Raw genomic sequence first — 20,841 nt, 5'->3', positions numbered from 1 at the left:
ATATATATAAAAAAATATTAAACAGGACTTGGAACATACTTGTGCCCCAGCACTTCGTACTCTTTTCGTATGAAGCAGGAGTATGAAAAAGAAAAAAAAAAATCATAACATGATGTAACATAATATAACTTGATATAACATAATATAACGCGATATAACATAATATATTTTTTGTAGGGGCATGTAATACATTTGTATTTATAATACACATACTGTTTTTGTGACTGCTCAACATAGACACACAACAGCTTAGGGAAAAGAACCTTAAGATGAAATAATAAAATTAATTTGCACGTAAAAAAAAAATATGAACAGACAAGGTTAATTTGTAGGAAATAGAAAAAAAAAAAAAAAAGAAATACATATACATACATACATATACATACATATACATACATATACATACATATACATACATATATACATACATATACATACATATACATACATATACATACATATACATACATATACATACATATATACATACATACATATATATATATATATATATAATTTAAAGGCAGTACTTAAAAACAGTCAAATGTACTTTAATTGGTGTATTAATATAATTATAAAAAAAGCCCAATAAAAAGTGTAATGATATTAATACCTGTGCGAAACACAAAGTAGTGTTAAAAGGGAACAAATATACGTACGTGCACATATATATATATATATATATATATATATATATATATGTACATATGTATGCGGTTCTACATAAGCGTTATAACTGGATGGGTAGACACGAGATCGCATAGCAGTTCGAATCAATTAACGAAACTGAATTGGTATATTTTTTCACTGCACAATATATACACGTGTTCATTATATGCAATTTGAAAAGCATTACTACATTATTTTTTGTTTTGTACAACTAGCGGTTTAGTAAAAGTACTCTTCGACATTGTCACTACGAAGGTATGTAGTACCGAGTGATGATCAAAATGGGAAAAATTAAAAATTAAAGCCCATATGGTGGATCTATATACATATGTGCGCATGTACATAAATATATATATATAAGTATATGTGCTCAGAAAAAGGAAATTTTGGCTATACATACATTTTCGAGTACCTTCCCCAAAATTTTTTCACAGTTATCAGCATATACCGAAATGTCAAAAGGGCAAACAAGCGAGTATACAAACAAACGAATATACAAACAAACGAATATACAAACAAACGAATATTCAAACAAACGAATATTCAAACAAACAAGAAAACAAAGGAACGAATAAATAACTCAGAGAGAGAAAATTTTATCATCAATTGTGACCACACAGTTGTCTTTTTTTTTTTTTTTTTTGTTTAAAGAATGCAACTTTGTAAAAAGTTCGAGAAGTAGTTATTCGCATACAATTACACAGATACACACAGAAAAAAAAAAAATATTAAATGATGAATACAAAAAAAAAAAAAAAAGAAAAGGGAAAAAAAAAAAAAAAATACAAGATATAATACATTCGTGAATAAATATAATATTTTTTATAAAACGAATCCATATTTATAAACTATCACAAATAATAGCAAAACTATAGCACAAAATAAATGTGGAACTTAATGTTATTATAAAGCAACGAGTAAAACTACTGCACACACGTATATGTATATACATAAAAGTATACATATACGTACTACATAATAATATGTATCATAATAACATCAAAATATTCATATGTGTGAAATAAACTAGCCACAAATGTAACTTAAATGTAACTTAAAAAAGAAAAAAAAAAAAAAAAAAGACTACCATTTTTTACTTTAAAAAAAATACAAATAGTGGAAAGGCGATAAAAATTTAAAACACAGCACTGTGGAAAAAGGATATCAAGTTAAAGAATTACAGAGATGGAAAATGAGATAAAATAAAAATATAAAAAAAAAAGGAAACGATTTATAACACTAAATTAGTATTTAATAAGAAAGGGTACAATATTAATTATTTAATCAACAACAGAATCTTTCTTATTGTTATCAATGGAAATTTGTAATAATCCTCTGACATCTGCAATGGTTATAAAAAATAGTAATTAATAATAAAAAACAAAATAAAGTATTGAAAATTTATTGATATTTTTTTTTTGTTATTACACATGTACGAGAATATATATTTATACACACTCACACACATATGTACTTCTATATTATGCACGTGCGTTAGTATTACCTTGCCTACAAATGGGGCATTTTGTATTTTGCATCCTTACAACGTTTGCGCACTTTGACGGGAAGAAAAACAGGTGTTTAAAAATATGCACAGGGGGGGTATGTATGTGTGTGTGTGTGTGTGTGTGTGTGCGTGTGCATATGTACATATGTACATGCCTACATACGTATATATGTACATATGTACACGTTTACTTATAAATATATGCATACAAATCAATAATTATAAAACAACTGAATGAAAAAAATTGATAAAAAAGAATAACACTAGTACGAAAAAGATAAATAAAAACAATATTTAAAAAAATATGGGAACATTTTATTAAAATTTCGACTTAAATTACCACGTTACAAAGACACATGTGCCTGCAAGGCAAAATGGCTGTATCTCGTTCCTCCGTTAGGCATATTACACATTCCCTTTGAAAAGGAACAGAAATATATTTATATATTTATATATATTTATATATATTTATATGGTTTGTGTACGTCATCTGTGCATAAACAAGCGCTATAGTACGTTAGAGCAGTAGCACTATTATTTTCTTTTTAATTATACATAAAAACACTCGCACATATATGTATATATACAAACGAAAACAAATATACATAGAGAACATATATATAAGTATATGCACATGTGCAGACCCAAATTTGAACTCACCTCCCTGAGAGAAAGCCGCTGACCGGGTTAGACTGTGCCTCACTTGATTTTTCGATGCCAAAAATTTCCTGCACCTCAAAATATCTTATACCGAATTGTATTTTTTGTCTATAAAGGACAATTTTATATTTCTCCCCATAACCAGTATTATTATTTTTAACATCAATTTCTTGTAAATATGCATAATTATATTGTGCCTGAGGCACAGGTGCCCCAATAGCTTTGAGCACTATTAAAATAGGAATAATATATTCATAACTTGGTTTCCACTTCAAGTCGTTTATATCAAACAAATTTAAATTTATTCCTTCTTCAGGTCTACTCAAATATATTTGGTTTATTTGTTTGGGGTATATTGTCGTGACTGTTTTGTATTTTGTGGGGCAGTAGCTGGAAAAAAAAAAAAAAAAAATTATATGATTGAATAAATGACTACACAAATGACTACACAAATGACTGCACAAATGACTGCACAAATGACTGCACAAATGACTGCACAAATGACTGCACAAATGACTGCACAAATGACTGCACAAATGACTGCACAAACGAATGTGTAAACCAATGTGTAAACCAATGAATAAATGTACCAGTCGACTACAATATACAAGAGGGACGTACAAAAATAGTAGACATAAAAATATAATACAAATAATTATATTCTTTATTTCATTTTTTTTTTTTTTTTTTTTTGAGATGCCCCTACCGCGTTTCCTGTGTCTTTGTGAATTCCTCATTACAACAAAAATAAATAGATATGTCAACATCATATAAGGAATCAAAAACAAAATTTATTAAATATACATTATTTCCGTTGTTAATAATTCTCAGTGTCTTTTTACGTAAATTTACGGAATTTCTAACAGCTGATGTTCTTTGAATGTTTATATTTGGTCCTTGTGATATTATGTTACACAAACGATCATTATCTGTTCTCTTTGGGGAAAATAAAAATGGAGCATACGTATTGGATGTGACTCTCTTTACCATTGAAGAAAACATTTTTCGTTACAATGTGCATGCATACATATATATGCACATACATATGTTTGTATATACGTACGTGTCTACATATATATGCAGATACATATATTTGTTTGTACGTACGTATCTATATATTTATGCTCTGTTTTTCGATATTAAAATTTGTGTACTTACATTAATTATAGGAGGGTTAAAGGAAATAGTTCTGGGCTGAAAAAAAAAAAAAAAAAAATTAGCTAATAATTACACAGAGAAATATGAATGTGTACATGTTTATATGCACATAGGTATATACGCTAAAATACACACATACACAATGGGATAATTTCCAAATTTCCCACTTTGTAACTTTTGGAAGTATGGAACATATGAAAAATATTTGCACAATCGGTAGATCAAATAATTTGAAGTCAGTTTCTTTCAAGCTCATCAGATTGTTAACATGGTGTAAAGTATTATATAGTATGATTTAGTACAACATATCATTAAACAGTATAATATAACTGAGTATAAACAAGTACAACAATGTACAGTAATGCGCAATAACATAGGTACATGAAAACATTATTAACGCTAAAATATGCTTCGTTTCCATCTTTTTAAAAACTAACATGCTCATTGTGAAAGTTATCATCTATATTATTTGATAAGGAGGAGCCAATTATTCCCATTATACATAATAGTAAACTAATGAAGCATTAATTTATTATGCCATTTATGTATATATATATATATATATATATACATATATGTATTTGGTTGGTTCTTCTTATTCAAACATAGCAAGCTTAGAAGTGCGACCCTTTACATATATGCATATACATATATGTATATACCTACATGCACACATGCATACACATATATATGTACGTCATGTGTATACTAGATTTCTTCACTTTATTTTGCTATTTACATTATTTACACTATTTTCGCTTATTTCACAATTTTCATTTATTTCACAATTTTCATTTATTTCACAATTTTCACCTCTTTTACTTTTACAATTTTCTCTTATTTCACTCTTCTTTATTCATTTGTTATATACACATTTTGAACATGCTTTCAGCGGAATGGATATAAATGAAACGAACTATTGAAGTGAAAAAACAAAAAATTTGTATTTTTTTTAATCGTATTTAAAGAAACAAAATAGAAAAAAAAAGAGTGCGGCTTAAATGTATACATGTATAAATATACACGTATATACATATATACACATACACATATAAGCATATACACATATATACATATACACATATATACATGTACACATATATACATATACACATATATACATATACACCTATATACATATACACATGTATAAATATATATAATTATTTACATAAATACATAACATAATAAATTTTTGCGTAGAAGGCGCAAAATTAAAATCTTTGTATACGTGAAATTAAAGAAGGGAAAATTATATAAAAAATATTAATAAGCGAAACGAAGAAAAAAAAATGAGAGCAAATATTCTATTTAAAGCGTTTTCTTTTTTTTTCTTTTTTTTTCTTTTTTTTTCTTTTTTTCTTTTTTTCTTCTTTTTTCTTCTTTTTTTTTTTTTTTCTTTTTTCTTCTTTTTTCTTCTTTTTTCTTCTTTTTTTTTCTTTTTTCTTCTTTTTTCTTCTTTTTTTTCTTTTTCTTTTTCTTTTTTTTTTTTTTTTTTTTTTCTCTTACAATAATGTACACTTTATTTATTGATAGTATTAATAGAATATTCTGTAATCTTTTATGCGCAATTATAAAAAGGAACACTTCAAAAATTTTTTTACATGTATATATTTTTAAAAGAAGAAAAAAAAAGATTGACGTTTAAAAGTTGAAGTTTTCGATTTTTCAACCAAGGAAAAAAAAAAAAAAAAAACTGTAAACATACGTAAATATATATATATATAAATGTATACGATAAACCACATGGGCAGAAATAAAATGCAAAATTAATATTTCTAAAGAATTGTAAAATAAATTTTTTTTTCAGATATATCACAATTTACTTGCGTTTTAAAATGGATATTATATATCTCCTTGTATATTCATTATATAGAAATAAATTTCAAACGTTTTAGAAAAATTTTGTTACATAAGTAGGAATGCCTTAAATATAACGCATATCACAATATATTAAGTATGTAAAAATGAGCGTACACTTTTAAGGTGAATGATAGTTATTTAACGAGTGAGGGGTGTCAATGTTATATAAGAGAGCAATGTTTCATCCACTAGAGGTTTTATAATGCGAAAATGTGTACATGTTCATGCATAAAAACGTACATATATATATTTAAACGCACGCATCTTTCAAACAATACATGTAAAAGAGCCTAGTGGAAACGTAAAATGTAATAATTAATACGCTAAAAATTATTATTTCTACTGCTACTGCTGTTAGAGCTAGTGGTACTTTTTTTCGTTAAGGAGTATTTCACCATGAGGTTGCCATCCAAATACGTAATGTTTTACCCATACAGTTTCGCGTGCTCCGATGTTTCATATGCGTATTTTTCCCTGTACACATTTATATGGACCTATGCGGGTATATCCATATATTTTTGTACTTAAAGTATATACAAACACATACATAAATCTGGTAAGTTTTTTCTTTTTTTGTACTACTAAGAAATTTTGGTACTTTTCCTGGTACACAAGAAACAGCAATTATATTTTGTGTTGACGTTGAAATTGGCTATTTCGAATGCTGAAAAAAAAAAGGAAAAAGCAAAAGAGAATGTAAAAGAAAGGGCAAAAGAGAATGTAAAAGAAAGGGCAAAAGAGAATGTAAAAGAAAGGGCAAAAGAGAATGTAAAAGAAAGGGCAAAAGAGAATGTAAAAGAAAGGGCAAAAGAGAATGTAAAAGAAAGGGCAAAAGAGAATGTAAAAGAAAGGGCAAAAGAGAATGTAAAAGAAAGGGCAAAAGAGAATGTAAAAGAAAGGGCAAAAGAGAATGTAAAAGAAAACGCAAAAACGAAAAGCTGTTTTACTTAAAAAACATGTACTGTTCAGGCAATTTAAAGTAAAAAAAAAAAAAAAAAGCAAACGAAAATGCAGAAGCAAAGGAAAATGCAAAAGCAAAGGAAAATGCAAAAGCAAAGGAAAATGCAAAAGCAAAGGAAAATGCAAAAGCAAAGGAAAATACAAAAGCAAAGAAAAATGCAAAAGCAAAGGAAAATGCAAAAGCAAAGGAAAATACAAAAGCAGAAGCAAAAACAAATAGCTGTTTTACTTAAAAAACATGTACTGTTCAGGTAGTTTAAAAGAAAAAAAAAAAAAAACGGAAATATATATAAGAATAATAAAATCGTGCAATAATTTTCCATTTCCATTTTCCATTTTTTCCATCTCTTTAATTTGCATACGCCACAAAAAAAAAAAAAAAAAAAAAAAAAAAGAACGATATTTTTAAACCCGTCATTATAGTAACGTTCAACAACTAAAACAACTGAATGTGTAATAAAATTATAATTATAGTAAAAAAGCGATAAATTCATTGTACTTATAAATAATTGCGTACTTTTTTTTTTTTTTTGTGAGATATTTGAAAAGCGTACTCTGTAAATAATTTATTAACAAAAGGGGTGTATGTTAATTGCTGTAAGACGCAAGAGAGCCCGATTGCTCCTATATTTTAAGGAATACACACCTATTCCGTAAGTTAATGAAGGGATAAATTTTATTTTTTTTATGTTTAGTATTTGCATTTATTTTTCTCTCATCGTATATGCGGTTTGGATGTTATATTCACTCCCTTTATTTTTCCCTAGTTATGCTCCTTCTTGGTGTCTTTTGCTGCTTACGGCACACTGTTCAACTACACACAACTGTTTGTTTAGCCGCCTTTTTCGAACATATATATTAACTTTTGGTGCTTTTTTCCTATTATTAAGAAAAAGAAAATGAAGGGAAAAGGTATGATGAAGCTACGGTACCTCGATTCAAAAGGAGCACTTTATTCTAATGGCATAATATATGAACAAAATGAGGATTTGTGGAAAAGGACTAATAATCCTAATTACAATTTAGTAAAAAATTATAGCGAATTACAAGACTTACTAAGCAAAGAAGAAGCACAATTTGAACTCGTAAAAAAAGAAGTGCATTTATTGCAAAAACAGAAAGATTTATTACAGTGGCATATTTGTAATAATATAAAAAAGTTAAGTATGAAAAGAAGCGAAAAGAAATTTAAGGAAGAAACAAGAAGCAAATTAGAGACAAAATTAAAATTACTAAAAGACAAGACAAAAATTAATAAATTTGAACATGATACACTAGAAGAAGAGGTTAATAAATTTGAAGAAGCATTAGAAAAACAAATGGATATAAAGAGTAATACAGAAATGAAATTTACTGAATGGTTGAATAAAAAAGATGAGTACTTGAAAGATATAACTCAAGAGAGGATTAGCGCATTTAAAGAAAGGAAAAAAAGACAAAATCAATTGAGAAAATTATTAATGGTTACAAAACAAGAGAACAACAAAAATTTTAATATCGATTACCTGCAGAAATGTGAAATTAACCTAATAAATGAGATTAAAAATTATAGAAATTATAAGACGTTCGAGACGAAAAGGGCAAAGGATTTAATTAACGAGCTTTCGTTCAATGGTTTTCGCGTCTCTTAGTTCTAAGCACGCATGAGCTTGTACAGGTATATATGCTGTATAATGTACATACATACTACGTAAGTACACATGTTATGGAACCCCTTTTGGGTAAATACCATCATAATAGGAGCCGTTTCACGGGGAGGAAGAGCCCTTCATAGTTAAATGAAGTAAAAATGGGAATATATATATGTGTGTATATAACTACAGATGTGCATGTATATGTATATGTGCATATTTATTTATTTTTTTTTGTGTGCCCCTTATGGGCGGCTACTCTGTTATGAAATTGTTACTCTCCTCATTAAGAGTTAAAATGTGTAATTGCTTATAAATTTAAAAAGGTTCATCTGCCAACATATAAGTTCATTCACTAAATGGGATAAAAAAGAAATGAGACGGTTTTGTTGGCCTTGATTAGCCCTTGTTCATTTTTCCATTTTTTCATCCCCACTCTTGCGCTTGTTTTAAAGATTGTGTTTTTGCTTCTTTTCCTTTTTGCCGAAAAATTGGAGACTCTTAAACTTCGTTTAAGCATATTTTTGCTATGTCTAATTTTACTTCATATTGTTGTGTACAATTATTACTTCGTTTAAATTTTATTTCATTTTGTTCAGTTTTATTTTATTCGTTTGAGCTAGCCAATGACAAATATAGAACAGGCTATCTTTTATAATAAAAAAAAAAAAATAAATAAGGCATTTACACATTATCGGAACTATAAATATATAAATATATAAATATATATATATATATATATATATATATATATATATATATATATGTTTCCTTAATATGTACATAATATTACTAATTACGCATAAGTGAGCACAATGATTATATGTTATGAAGGAAGTACGTGTGGCATTACTTATTTATATGCATATATTAGGGAAGGTATAACGCCAAAAATAAAGAAACGGTGATTACACAAAAAAAAAAAAAAAAAAAAATACAAGCATAAATGCGTACATACGTACTTACATATATACGCAGTTGCAAATGCACATAATACACGTGAAGTGCTAAAATTTTGTGCCATATTATGAGAAGCACAAAGAGAATTAACTATTAAAAACTGAAGCATTTGAAAAAAAAAAAAAAAAAAGAGCTACAAAATATGTAACACATACAAAAATGCAATTCAGGGTGGTAAGAATAGAACCATCTTGTCATTTTGTAAATTTGCTTTATTTTAAGAATTCTTTTTGATTCTACAACTTGGAAACACATTATTCGTATTTAGCATATATATGTATATATATACATTCGAGATGTATGCCCACACAACATACATGTTGCATAAATGTACACGTGTGTGAATAAATGAAAGCGATATATAATACTCCCTGCTGTAAAACCCTTTCCCGTTAAATATAATTCAAAATGCGTTTTACACAAGTAAAGAAAGGACGGTGAACTTAAGTGTCAAGGGTGTTATGTTTGTCTTATTGTTTAGTTATTGTTTCGTAATCATTTTCTTATCATTTCTTTATGGCTATGAAAACATGGTGCGAATGTGCAAGGGGGGAGGGGGCAAATTCATATGCCTAGAAAAGGCGGGTATATATATATATATATATATACTTCTCACTTAGAAACATGGTCATATTTTATGGTGCTTAGAATTTTGGGCAGAGTGAAAACCATACCACTAGCATCACCGACAAAGGCTGCGTTAATACTAGGCTCTATATATATGTAGGTAACTGGTACATATGGTTCAAAACGTTTATCATAAGTTTTAACATAGGAAAAGGTTAAATCACCATCCATCTTTTTAGTTATATTTGTTACACATAGAGATCCATCATTACACCCAGCTATAAGAACTATCTTTTTGTTAATCCAAGAATTTGGAGGTTCTAACAGATAAAGAGTAGATAATGAAGAGTTTTTTGTAATTTGTGAAGTAGCTATTTTTTTAATTTGTTTTAATGTTTTCGTGTCCCATACAGCTATGTAATTATTGCCAATTAATAAAAAAACATCATCTAACATTTTAGAATATATTACATCCATTATTGGACTTTTTGAAATACATGTATAAAGAAGTAGTTGAAAATCATACAAGTCATACACTGCTATATAACCATTACCGAATGCTACCCATAATTCATATTTGTGTGTAACTGCTAGTATTGCTGATACGTATGACGTATTTGATGCTTTCATTTTTTCCTGTTCATGTTTGGTTCTTGTTGATTTTTTTGATTTTTTTAATTCTTTTAATTTTTTTGTTTTCTTTTGACCATTTTCTTTCATTCCATTCTCTTCTTTCTTTTTGAAGTTCTTTCTACCACAATCTTCGGATTGGTATTCATCTGAATCGATTAAATAATTCTGAGAAGAGTACTCGTCGCTTGAGTTTTCCTCCTCAGTAAGGTCATCCACTGTCCCTTTATCGTCTTCTTCGTTGTCTGCATTACTAGTATAACTCGAGTCCTTTTCCATTTCTTCCTCTTCTTTCTGATTGTGAACATTTTCCATTTTTTCGCTATTTTGTGTATCTTCTTGGAAAGATTTTTTTTTTTTTTTTTTTTTTTTTCCTCATTTTTTTTTCCTTCTCCATTTGGTTATCCTTATCTTTACGGTCAACCTTGTCTTTACGGTCAACCTTGTCTTTACGGTCAACCTTGTCTTTACGGTCAACCTTGTCTTTATGGTCAACTTTATATTTACCATCAACCTTGTCTTTATGGTCAACCTTATATTCATGTTTTTCCTTCTCTTTAACTTTATCTTTTTTTCTCGCTTTATTCTGCCCCTTACTCTTCCCCCCTTCCCTGTAACTGCAGCTGTCGATTGAACTAGAGTAGTCCTCGTTCGAGGAACTTCTACCGTTTTTAATATCGCAAAACATATGGTGCGGATTAATAATAATTTTTATGATACTGCCACTTGGGACCTCCCATACGAATATTTGTCCTTTCATATTACCAGCGATAACCCAATGAATAAAATTAGCAAAAGTAGACTTAACAGAAATACTTGAAATTTGATAGGACAAATCTCTGTTATTATTATGATCTTCATCATTATATATATCATCCCATTTACTGTTCGGCAAATCATGCATGAACTTGTTCAGGCGATTTATATTTTCGTCACTCTTGGTATTATACAAATTTTTTATCCTACCTTTTATGTCCATATTATTACTCATGGTTTTTCTAAATGTAGTTGAATTAGCAAAATAATGCTTAAGGCACTCCTTCGTATTTAATTTTAATATGCATTCAAATTTTTCAATTTTATAAATTAAGACAAAACCATTTTGTTCTCCTAAGATAACTACTTTGCCTATACCACCTATACTACCATATATCATACAAGTAATTGTACATGGATATAAACTTTTATGTTGAATCAGTTTTCCAGTCAGCGTATATTTTTCATAGGCACGTGGGGTTTGAACTATTATATTATTTGATTCACATTGTTTTTCTTTTTCTATACTTATAGCCAAAACGGGACCAGGTTTATTTGGCTGGTTGGGTGTTCCGCATTTTTTAGCTACATAAATATAATTTTGTACAACCATAGATTTTATACTTGTAAAAAGAAGAGAAAAGCTCCATTTTTTGGAATCTTCCCATTCTTCGCTCTTCTGACTTATTTTAAGTAAATTACTATTTGTGCTATCTGATCTTGTAAATGAATTTTGAAAATTATTTAAAATTTTTTTTTCTTTATTTATTTTCATTTCTCCTGCATCCTCACCTTTTCCATTCAAGTATGGCAAGCAGCTATTTTCCTGACAACTTTCGTCATCATTTTCAAATAATTTTTCTTCATTTTTAAGCTCTTCATTGTGCCTGCAATCTGGTACCACTTCGGGGGGTTTCCTATCGTAGCTGTTTCCCACTGTGTGTTCACATTTGCTGCTGCTAACTCTTTTCCCCCTCTCACGGTTAGCAGCGTTAGCAGCGTTAGCGGTATAAGCAGTATTCGCAGTATTCGCAGTATTCGCAATATTCGCAGGATTCGCAGTATTCGCGGCATTTACGCCGTTAGAAGCATTAACAACATTTGCCGCATTATCGGCATTTACGGTGTTCCCGTTGACAACTTTACCTCCTTTATTTGAATTGGTATTGCTACTTCTGACCATATTGCTAGGCTTGTCGAACGTGGTCATGTGATCCCGATTGACTACACTGTTGGTTATACTATCACTGGTTTCATTACTCTTCGTACGAGTTTGAGCACCCCTGTTGTTACTTTTACTAATGCTATTTGGGTTGTTGTCATCGGGAATATTATAATTATTGTCTTTTGTTTTATTCGCTTTGCTCTTTTTTATATTCTCTTTATCACTTATATGATTTCTTAAATCATTGGAATATTTTTTTCCTTTTTCCCCCTTTTTATTGCTTATGTTTGGCATTTCTACTACATTGTTGGACTCCTGTATATTGCCATGCTTTTTCATCTTTCTTTTTTCATAATGTTTATCTATTCGAGGATTATTATTATGAAAACCATTTACCTTTTCTGATATGCTTGAGCTAACTCTCTTTGAATTTAAATAATTAGTCATATCGCCTGTCCCGTTTGACTTCTTTACTCTTTGCGTGCTAGGTGCGTCAGAACAATACGACTCATCCATATTATGCACGCTTATTCTCTACTCAAAAAAGAAAAGTATGACTCTAAAATTTGTTTATTTCATGCGGCTGCAATATGTACATGTGCGCGTGTGCACATACACCACCCATACAAGCACCACTTATTTAAAAAACAAACAAAAAAAAAAAAAAAAAAAAGAAAAAAAAGAAAAAAAAGAAAAAAAAAAGTAGATATAAGATAAAGTGCAACGAAACAAAATAAAACAAAAAATATGTAAGATAACACAACAAAAATGAACAAAACTGAACAAAATTGAATCAAATATATTACATTATGCGCAGGTACAACACAATATATATATATATATATACGTATGTATATATGTATATATGTAATTTTATCGCGCCGACGCGCGCACGCTCTTATTCACATGCAAACGTGCATACGAAGCAATGTAAAAAAGGAAGAAAAAAAAAAAGATACCATACAGAATAAAATATGATACCACCTTAAATGAAAAATAAAATACTATAGCACAATAAATAAAAAATAAATTCTACAAAAAATTGAAAAAAAAGAATTAGCTTTACAAATTAAAGTTACATATATATATATATATTTATTATTTACAGTGATATTGTGAAGCACGATTACGTGGACAATGAACATAAATTAAGTATAATTAAGATTAAATTCATGCGTCTACATACGTATTTTACATGTACGCATAAATGATATACAAGAAAAATAAAATGTATCAATTAACATAAAACACACAAGGATGATGGATATATCTAAAATGCAGACCAGTTAATTCTTTAACTGGGGGTCTCATTAATCAACTGCGCAAAATTAAAAATATGCGCATCGAAATGAGTGAAGCAAAATATTCTGCGCGAAAGGCCGTAATATAATTTATCATCAAATATAAAATGACCTTTTTTTTAATTTTAAATTGGCAAAGAAAATTCTGCTAGTTGAATACATGCATACATACATACATACATACATACATACATACATACATACATACATACATACATACATACATACATACATACATACATACATACATACATACATACATACATACATACATACATACATACATACATACATACATACATACATACATACATACATACATACATACATACATACATACATACATACATACATACATACATACATACATACATACATACATACATACATACATACATACATACATACATACATACATACATAGTCTGTGTTACATAGTGACGCAGTTTGTATTATTTAACAAAAAATTAAAAAAAAATTGCGTTTTTCATATTTCGCTTAATTCACTTGTTCAATTATTTCTTTTGTTTAAAATATTTAATTTGATTAAATCTTTTCACTCCACTTAATTTTAAAATTTTTTTTAATTTCTTTAATTTTTTTAATTTGTTTATTTTGCACTAGCCCCCTTCCCCTGTTGACTCTCTCTTTACGCTTTCTAATACTGACGTTTTAAGTACTTATCTACGAACATATGCGTTATTTACCCGTATATTTACAAATATATATACATATGCGTACTAATTTAAATACATATACGTACACATATGCGTACAACACCACAATCACTCCACCTTAAGCTAACTCTTACGATTAAACAGATTTGGGTGAAAAGGAAAAGAAAAAACTCCAAATTTTGTGTTATATGACTAGTTCACATATTTTATAAATAACATAATTACATTATTTGATGTCATTAATTTGTTGTACATGTTTTTTTTATGAACATGTACATGTGTTCATGCGAAATGATAGAACGTTCTCCCACAATTATGATCTTCTAAAAGTTAAGCATTTTTATATACATGTATATATATATACATGTATATATATATACATGTATATATATATATATATATATATATAAAATTCTCATAACACGAAATGAGCGGAAGGGTTGAAACTAAAAAACAAAAATTAAAATAAAATGCGTAAAATAAACGAAATTAATAAAAAGGTGAAAGCACTGACCGGAGCAAAAATAGTAAAATTATCGAAATCATTGAAAACATTGAAAACAATGAAAACGTTTAAAACGGCGAAAGGGATGGAAAAAATAAATAAAAATAAAAAAAAATAAAAAAAATAAATAAAAACTGCTAATTTTGGTAGTCCATCAAGCTAGCTGTTATTTTATAAATGTCGTCGTTAGAAGTTTGAATATATATGTATATATATATATATACATACATAAGAATGTACATAAATAAATGTACATTACTTGGTTGCTCATATAACATATTCAGCAACGTGTTAAATAAACTATTTATTTACATGTACATGTTCATTAATGTACATAACAGGTTTATCAGTAATGCATATATAACATATAGCGTTTTTATTTATAAGTATATAATGTACACGATGTTTTTTAAAACGTACTAATATTTATATCATGTAAATTAATACATATAAATAGAATTAGCAAGTCTAACAAATTTGAAAGTTTTTTTTTTATTATGTACATATGTAGTTATACTTATTAGAATATATCTATATGTATGTATAAATACCTATACATATCTAAATGTAATTAAATATATATATATATATATGCATATACGTACAATGAGAAGGAAAATATAATGTTTGTTTATATACTTGGACGTTAAAAAATTAAAATGTTCGTAACGGAAATGAACTTAATGAAAATGACAACGCGAAGAGTTATATCAATCAAAATGGCTAATCAAAAATGTTTGGTAATATGTTGACATATATAAATAAATATATGTATATATAAACTACCTAATCGTTTAACGCAAAACTTGTTCTTTAGCAGAACATGGTTCAGCCAATACATTTACATTTTTGTAAGTGTATTTATACATATATATATAATTATACATACATATATATATAGATTATATGCTTCCAAAAAGAATAAAATTCTGTAGAACTTACAGAAATTAAAAATCGAGAATAACAGAGAAAACATTATATTTTTTTTATAAATCTTTAATATTATATGTTAATTCATAATTTATATAAATGTAAAATATACATATATATAGATTACAGTAGCAGCCTTTGCTAAATATGTATAAATATACTTATATAAATGAACATACATATAAATATACATATATATATATAAAAAATATACATATATATATAAATGTAAACAATTAAAATTACTTGTTTACGAAATTTATGGAAGGGAAAAATTAAAAAAAAAAAAAAAGACTTCATTTCATTTTTTATGTTTAAAATTTATGAACATGTTAAGGTGACAGAAAAATGCCTTATTTAACATTAGTCAAAAAAAAAAAAAAATGTAGAAGTAAAACATGCCTTATTTATTACAGTGTGATTCCACAGAAAGGAAAAAATAATGGAGTACTCGTATATACATAATATACATACATATATAAATATATGTGCATATTCATATATTCGGCAAATATGTATTTATTTACATTTTATATGTGAGGCATGTATAATGAACGCATAACGCACTTTTTTTTTTAAACAGAAGAGATGCTTACATTTATGTTTACTTGTTAAGGTAAAATAATTTCCTTCTGTTCTCTTCATGTTTAAAAAATATATTGCTAATAAATAAAGAAAAACAAAGAAAATAAAAAGGAAAAAACTGAGCTCCTTTCGAATATTTGCGGAAGCTATTGAAATTGAGTAGTATTTCAGTTAAGCAGTAGTTAATATAATTTGTTTTATTTCATTTCATTTTATTTCATTTTATTTCATTTCATTTCATTTCATTTTATTTCATTTCATTTCATTTTATTTCATTTCATTTTATTTTATTTCATTTCATTTCATTTTATTTCATTTCATTTTATCTCATTTTCCTTCATTTTGTTTCTTTTCATTTTATCCTTTTTATCAATTCTAATGGGAGAATGAAATTCAGTGAAATGAAACGAAGAATATGTAAAGCGCTGAAGTTGAAGAGCGAATGATAATGCATAGTACTAAATTGGCTTCACGTGTATATATATATATATATATATATATGTATGTGTGTATGGACGAATGATATAAATGCCGTTTAGCTTGCTCACAAGTGTATACATACACAAGATACGTACATGTCGAGCATTTCATTTACATATCTCACTTTACGAATATATATATTATACACAATTAATAATAGAGTACTGTAACCATGGAAATAAAATCCATCTAAGGGAATACTTAACACAAAACAACTTTTAAATCGAGCTTTGCGGATGTTGTACATCCATTGACATAATTATATTGATATAAAGAGAAAAAAAATTATTCGATCAAAAAAAAAAATTAATTAAAATAAAAGGTAAAAAGAGATAAAACAAAATAAAAGATATACTTGTATGTGTATATATATATATATATATATGTTGAGCGTTACCTGAGTAGGTAATTAAAATAAGAATGCATATACAGGGAAATAAATTGTAAGATAAACAAAGATAATAAAATAAAATATAGTATAATAAAAAAAAAATAATAATAATAATTAATTATATTGGTTAAATTATGAATCGAAAGACGCGAACGCACAATAATTACAAAAATAAAAATTCGAATGATGATAAAGTGGATTATAAGACAGATAGTGCAAAGTACGGGAGGAGCAGCAGAAAATGCAGCAGAAGCGACGAAGAGGACAAACGGAAAGAGCATAATTACGCTAAAAGTGGAAGCAGCAGTGGTGGTAGAAGAAGTGGAAGCAGCAGTGTAGGTAGAAGAAGTGGAAGCAGCAGTGGAGGTAGAAGAAGTAGAAGCAGCAGTGGAGGTAGAAGAAGTAGAAGCAGCAGTGGAGGTAGAAGAAGTAGAAGCAGCAGTGGAGGTAGAAGAAGTAGAAGCAGCAGTGGAGGTAGAAGAAGTAGAAGCAGCAGTGGAGGTAGAAGAAGTGGAAGCTGCAGTAATGGAAGCATAAGTGGCAGGGGTTATACCAACCAAAGTAGCACTGAAGGGAATGGTAAGTACGGTATGAAATACAAATATAAGGAAGAACATAATTATAATAAATATAACAACGATAACAGATACAGTTATATGAATGATGTAGGTGACAAAGTGAATACAAAAAAAAGTAGTGACAATAAACATATGAGAAGAGGTACTAAGGTAAGTACTAATAATTCGGATGATTATAACAAATTCAGTAGAGGTCAAAACCACGACCAGGTGTATAATAATAATAGTAATAATAATAATAGTAATAATAATAATAGTAATAATAATAATAGTAATAATAATAATAGTAATAATAATAGTAATAATAATAGTAACAATAGTAATAGTAATAGTAATAATAATAATAATACTAGTAGCAACTTGTACAGCGGGTATGAAAATAATAATGGGATGCATAATAACTATAACAGTAATGTGGAGGATAATAATGCATATAACAGCAATGCAAATTTCGAAGGAAAGGTGAACGGCGAATTTGCTGTGAGTCATGGGGAAAGACAGCAAGACCCATTTGGGAACGATCCGTACGAGGAGATGGGCAAGAATAATATCAACTACGGAGGAAACTACAGCAATAACTACAACGGCTACGACAACTACAGTAGGGATTATAGGAATGATAACCCAAACACAACTCGTGGTGGTATCTGTTATACTAATAGTTTTAATGGCATATATATGAACAGTTATGATAACAATGACAGACATGACTATTATGATGATTGTGACTACCGATATGGCTACTACCACCCCTATGAGCCGAGCGCACCGATGGGAAACGATTTAAATGCTGTAGACGTTAACAACAAGAATTCGGGGGAAAAGGCTAATGATGGCGTTGATGGATCGTTTAATGGTTCTCACATAAATGTGAATGACGAGATACACGATTTGAATGAAGAGGAAAAATGTTGCTTGGAGGATTTACTAAGAAGGTGTGAAGAATCAAGGAAAGACAGCTCGAACAGTATGAATGAGTGGATGTTAAAGAGATGTGATAGATTAAATAATTGCAAATATATATCTTGCTATTTTTATAATAAGATATTAAAGTGTGTAATATTTAAAAATAAATTAAATTTAATTTTTGCATATCATGAATTGTTAAGACATCTTACCTTACATAGTAAGAAAGAAGAATTAGCAGAATTTAAAATATATATGAACCCGATAATACAAGATGCATATACCTGTGCTTATTATAAAGATCAGAACGCGATAAATGTATTACTACAGATGGTATATAAGTGGAAAGAATTACAAATTAATAATTTTCAAGAAACGAAAATACTGTTAAATATTTTCCATTACGATAGTACTGGTAGTAGTATTGCTATGAATAATACAGGATTTAATAAAAATATGATGCATCCTAGTAGTAATTTAGATAATAAAAACAAAAATAGGGACTATTATCTAAACATTGGTACTAATGGACCTAATAAATATTTATCGAATTCCTCTTTTCATGGTAAACATCATTTTCACAATAAGAATTTTCAAAGTAGAGATATCCCCCCGCCTCCTCCCACCGCACCTCCTGTTGGTCCACCTGCTGGACAGCATTCCGGACCTCCTGCTTCTTTTCATAGTGTTCATGCGTCAAGTGGTGCTCCCCCTCCCCCTCCTGCTGTTCCGTCGAGCGATTTTTCAAAACCACCCTACTTGTACGATAAATATAATAAAAATGAGATGGGTGAATACAAACAGAATTATATTACCAATGTTGTAGTGGAAAAGGATACGAGTAAAAATGTGGAAGACATTACAGTTGGCTTTTTAGCTACATTGCTAAAGTTCATTTCGAAAAAGGGAAAGAAATTGCAAAATCCACTTGTTCCATATACACCTATAGAAATTTCTTATACGTATCAAACACCTCCATCTACTACTACATCCGAGAAATTGAATGAAAAGATAAATGATTTTTACGATGAATTACAGCATATTATAAATGACACAGATGTAGATAGTAGTGATATGTCTGATACAAATGATAAGATGAATGCGTATGAAAATTACAAGAAATTGAAGAAGATGAAAAGGATGGAAAAATTAAAAAATATGGAAAAGATGAAGAGCGGGCAAGGTAAGATGGGAAACATCAAGAAGAATTGGGGAAAGGAAAAAATTGGAAAAGCAGATGAAGTAGTAGTAATGGGTGAATTAATGAAAAGTGAAGAAAAGGGAAAATTGGGGAACGAAGAGAATAACTATCACTTAGCTGATGACGAAAAGGAAGAACAGAATTACTCAAGTGATGATACGAACACGACTTTTTCTTCTATCGAATTGCTTGATAATTCAATGATTGAACTTATAAATGACAGTAATGATAAGTTAAGGAAAAACAAAAAAAGCAAGAATGTTAATTTCAGTCAAATAGCTATCGAAAATGCACAGAACTGGAATGAGGACAGTACCCCGATGGTACCGAATTTTGAATTTTATTCATTGGCTGATATGGCCGAGCCGAATGAACAGGATGTTTTTGAAAAGTATAGAAGAAATAAAGCCTACGTATACCACGAGGCCATAGCCCAAAAGTTCTACGATATAAAAGGTAAGGAGATCTAATGGATGGTGGGGGGTGGGGGCCCCCCCACGCCCCCGCTTCCTTCTGTAGCGGATGCATGTTTAACGCGGATGTGCATTGGACTTGTATTTATGTTTGCTTGTGTGCGCTGATGTGTTTCTCCTTGCTATATTTCGCTCCGTTTATTTATTCTTTTTTTTTTTTTTTTCACGTTTGAGTAGTGTTTCTCACATTTCTGGTATGTTGTCCTTCCTCATTCCAGCTGTTTTATATGTGTACGTATGTGTGTATGCATGTGAGACCTTTTACGTTTTTCCATTATTTTAAATGTG

General features: G+C 28.7%; 5 protein-coding genes across 5 annotated transcripts; 3 read left to right on the top strand and 2 right to left on the bottom strand.

Annotated features, from left to right (window-relative positions):
- Positions 1 to 1,949: 1,949 nt before the first annotated feature.
- MKS88_001110 (RING zinc finger protein) lies at positions 1,950 to 3,826 on the bottom strand (the record flags this gene model as incomplete). The annotated part of the gene is made up of 5 exons (XM_067219769.1): positions 1,950 to 2,011; positions 2,174 to 2,225; positions 2,517 to 2,592; positions 2,837 to 3,226; positions 3,543 to 3,826. 5 exons carry the CDS (start codon positions 3,824 to 3,826, stop codon positions 1,950 to 1,952), a joined length of 864 nt encoding a protein of 287 aa, XP_067075042.1.
- Positions 3,827 to 6,253: 2,427 nt separating this feature from the next.
- Positions 6,254 to 6,808, top strand: MKS88_001109 (uncharacterized protein; the record flags this gene model as incomplete). Its single annotated transcript, XM_067219768.1, has 2 exons — positions 6,254 to 6,274; positions 6,479 to 6,808. 2 exons carry the CDS (start codon positions 6,254 to 6,256, stop codon positions 6,806 to 6,808), a joined length of 351 nt encoding a protein of 116 aa, XP_067075041.1.
- Positions 6,809 to 7,731: 923 nt separating this feature from the next.
- MKS88_001108 (uncharacterized protein) lies at positions 7,732 to 8,448 on the top strand (the record flags this gene model as incomplete). The annotated part of the gene is made up of 1 exon (XM_067219767.1): positions 7,732 to 8,448. One exon carries the CDS (start codon positions 7,732 to 7,734, stop codon positions 8,446 to 8,448), a length of 717 nt encoding a protein of 238 aa, XP_067075040.1.
- Positions 8,449 to 9,903: 1,455 nt separating this feature from the next.
- MKS88_001107 (uncharacterized protein) lies at positions 9,904 to 13,042 on the bottom strand (the record flags this gene model as incomplete). Its single annotated transcript, XM_067219765.1, has 3 exons — positions 9,904 to 9,928; positions 10,025 to 10,899; positions 11,030 to 13,042. The coding sequence occupies 3 exons, from the start codon at positions 13,040 to 13,042 to the stop codon at positions 9,904 to 9,906; spliced, it is 2,913 nt and encodes a 970-aa protein (XP_067075039.1).
- A 4,487-nt stretch (positions 13,043 to 17,529) lies between these two features.
- On the top strand, positions 17,530 to 20,550 carry MKS88_001106 (uncharacterized protein; the record flags this gene model as incomplete). The annotated part of the gene is made up of 1 exon (XM_067219764.1): positions 17,530 to 20,550. One exon carries the CDS (start codon positions 17,530 to 17,532, stop codon positions 20,548 to 20,550), a length of 3,021 nt encoding a protein of 1,006 aa, XP_067075038.1.
- Between the last annotated feature and the right edge of the window lie 291 nt (positions 20,551 to 20,841).

Source organism: Plasmodium brasilianum, chromosome 4 (assembly GCF_023973825.1).
Source record: "Plasmodium brasilianum strain Bolivian I chromosome 4, whole genome shotgun sequence".
Lineage (NCBI taxonomy): Eukaryota > Apicomplexa > Aconoidasida > Haemosporida > Plasmodiidae > Plasmodium > Plasmodium brasilianum.
This window is presented reverse-complemented; position numbering and strand designations above follow the sequence as displayed.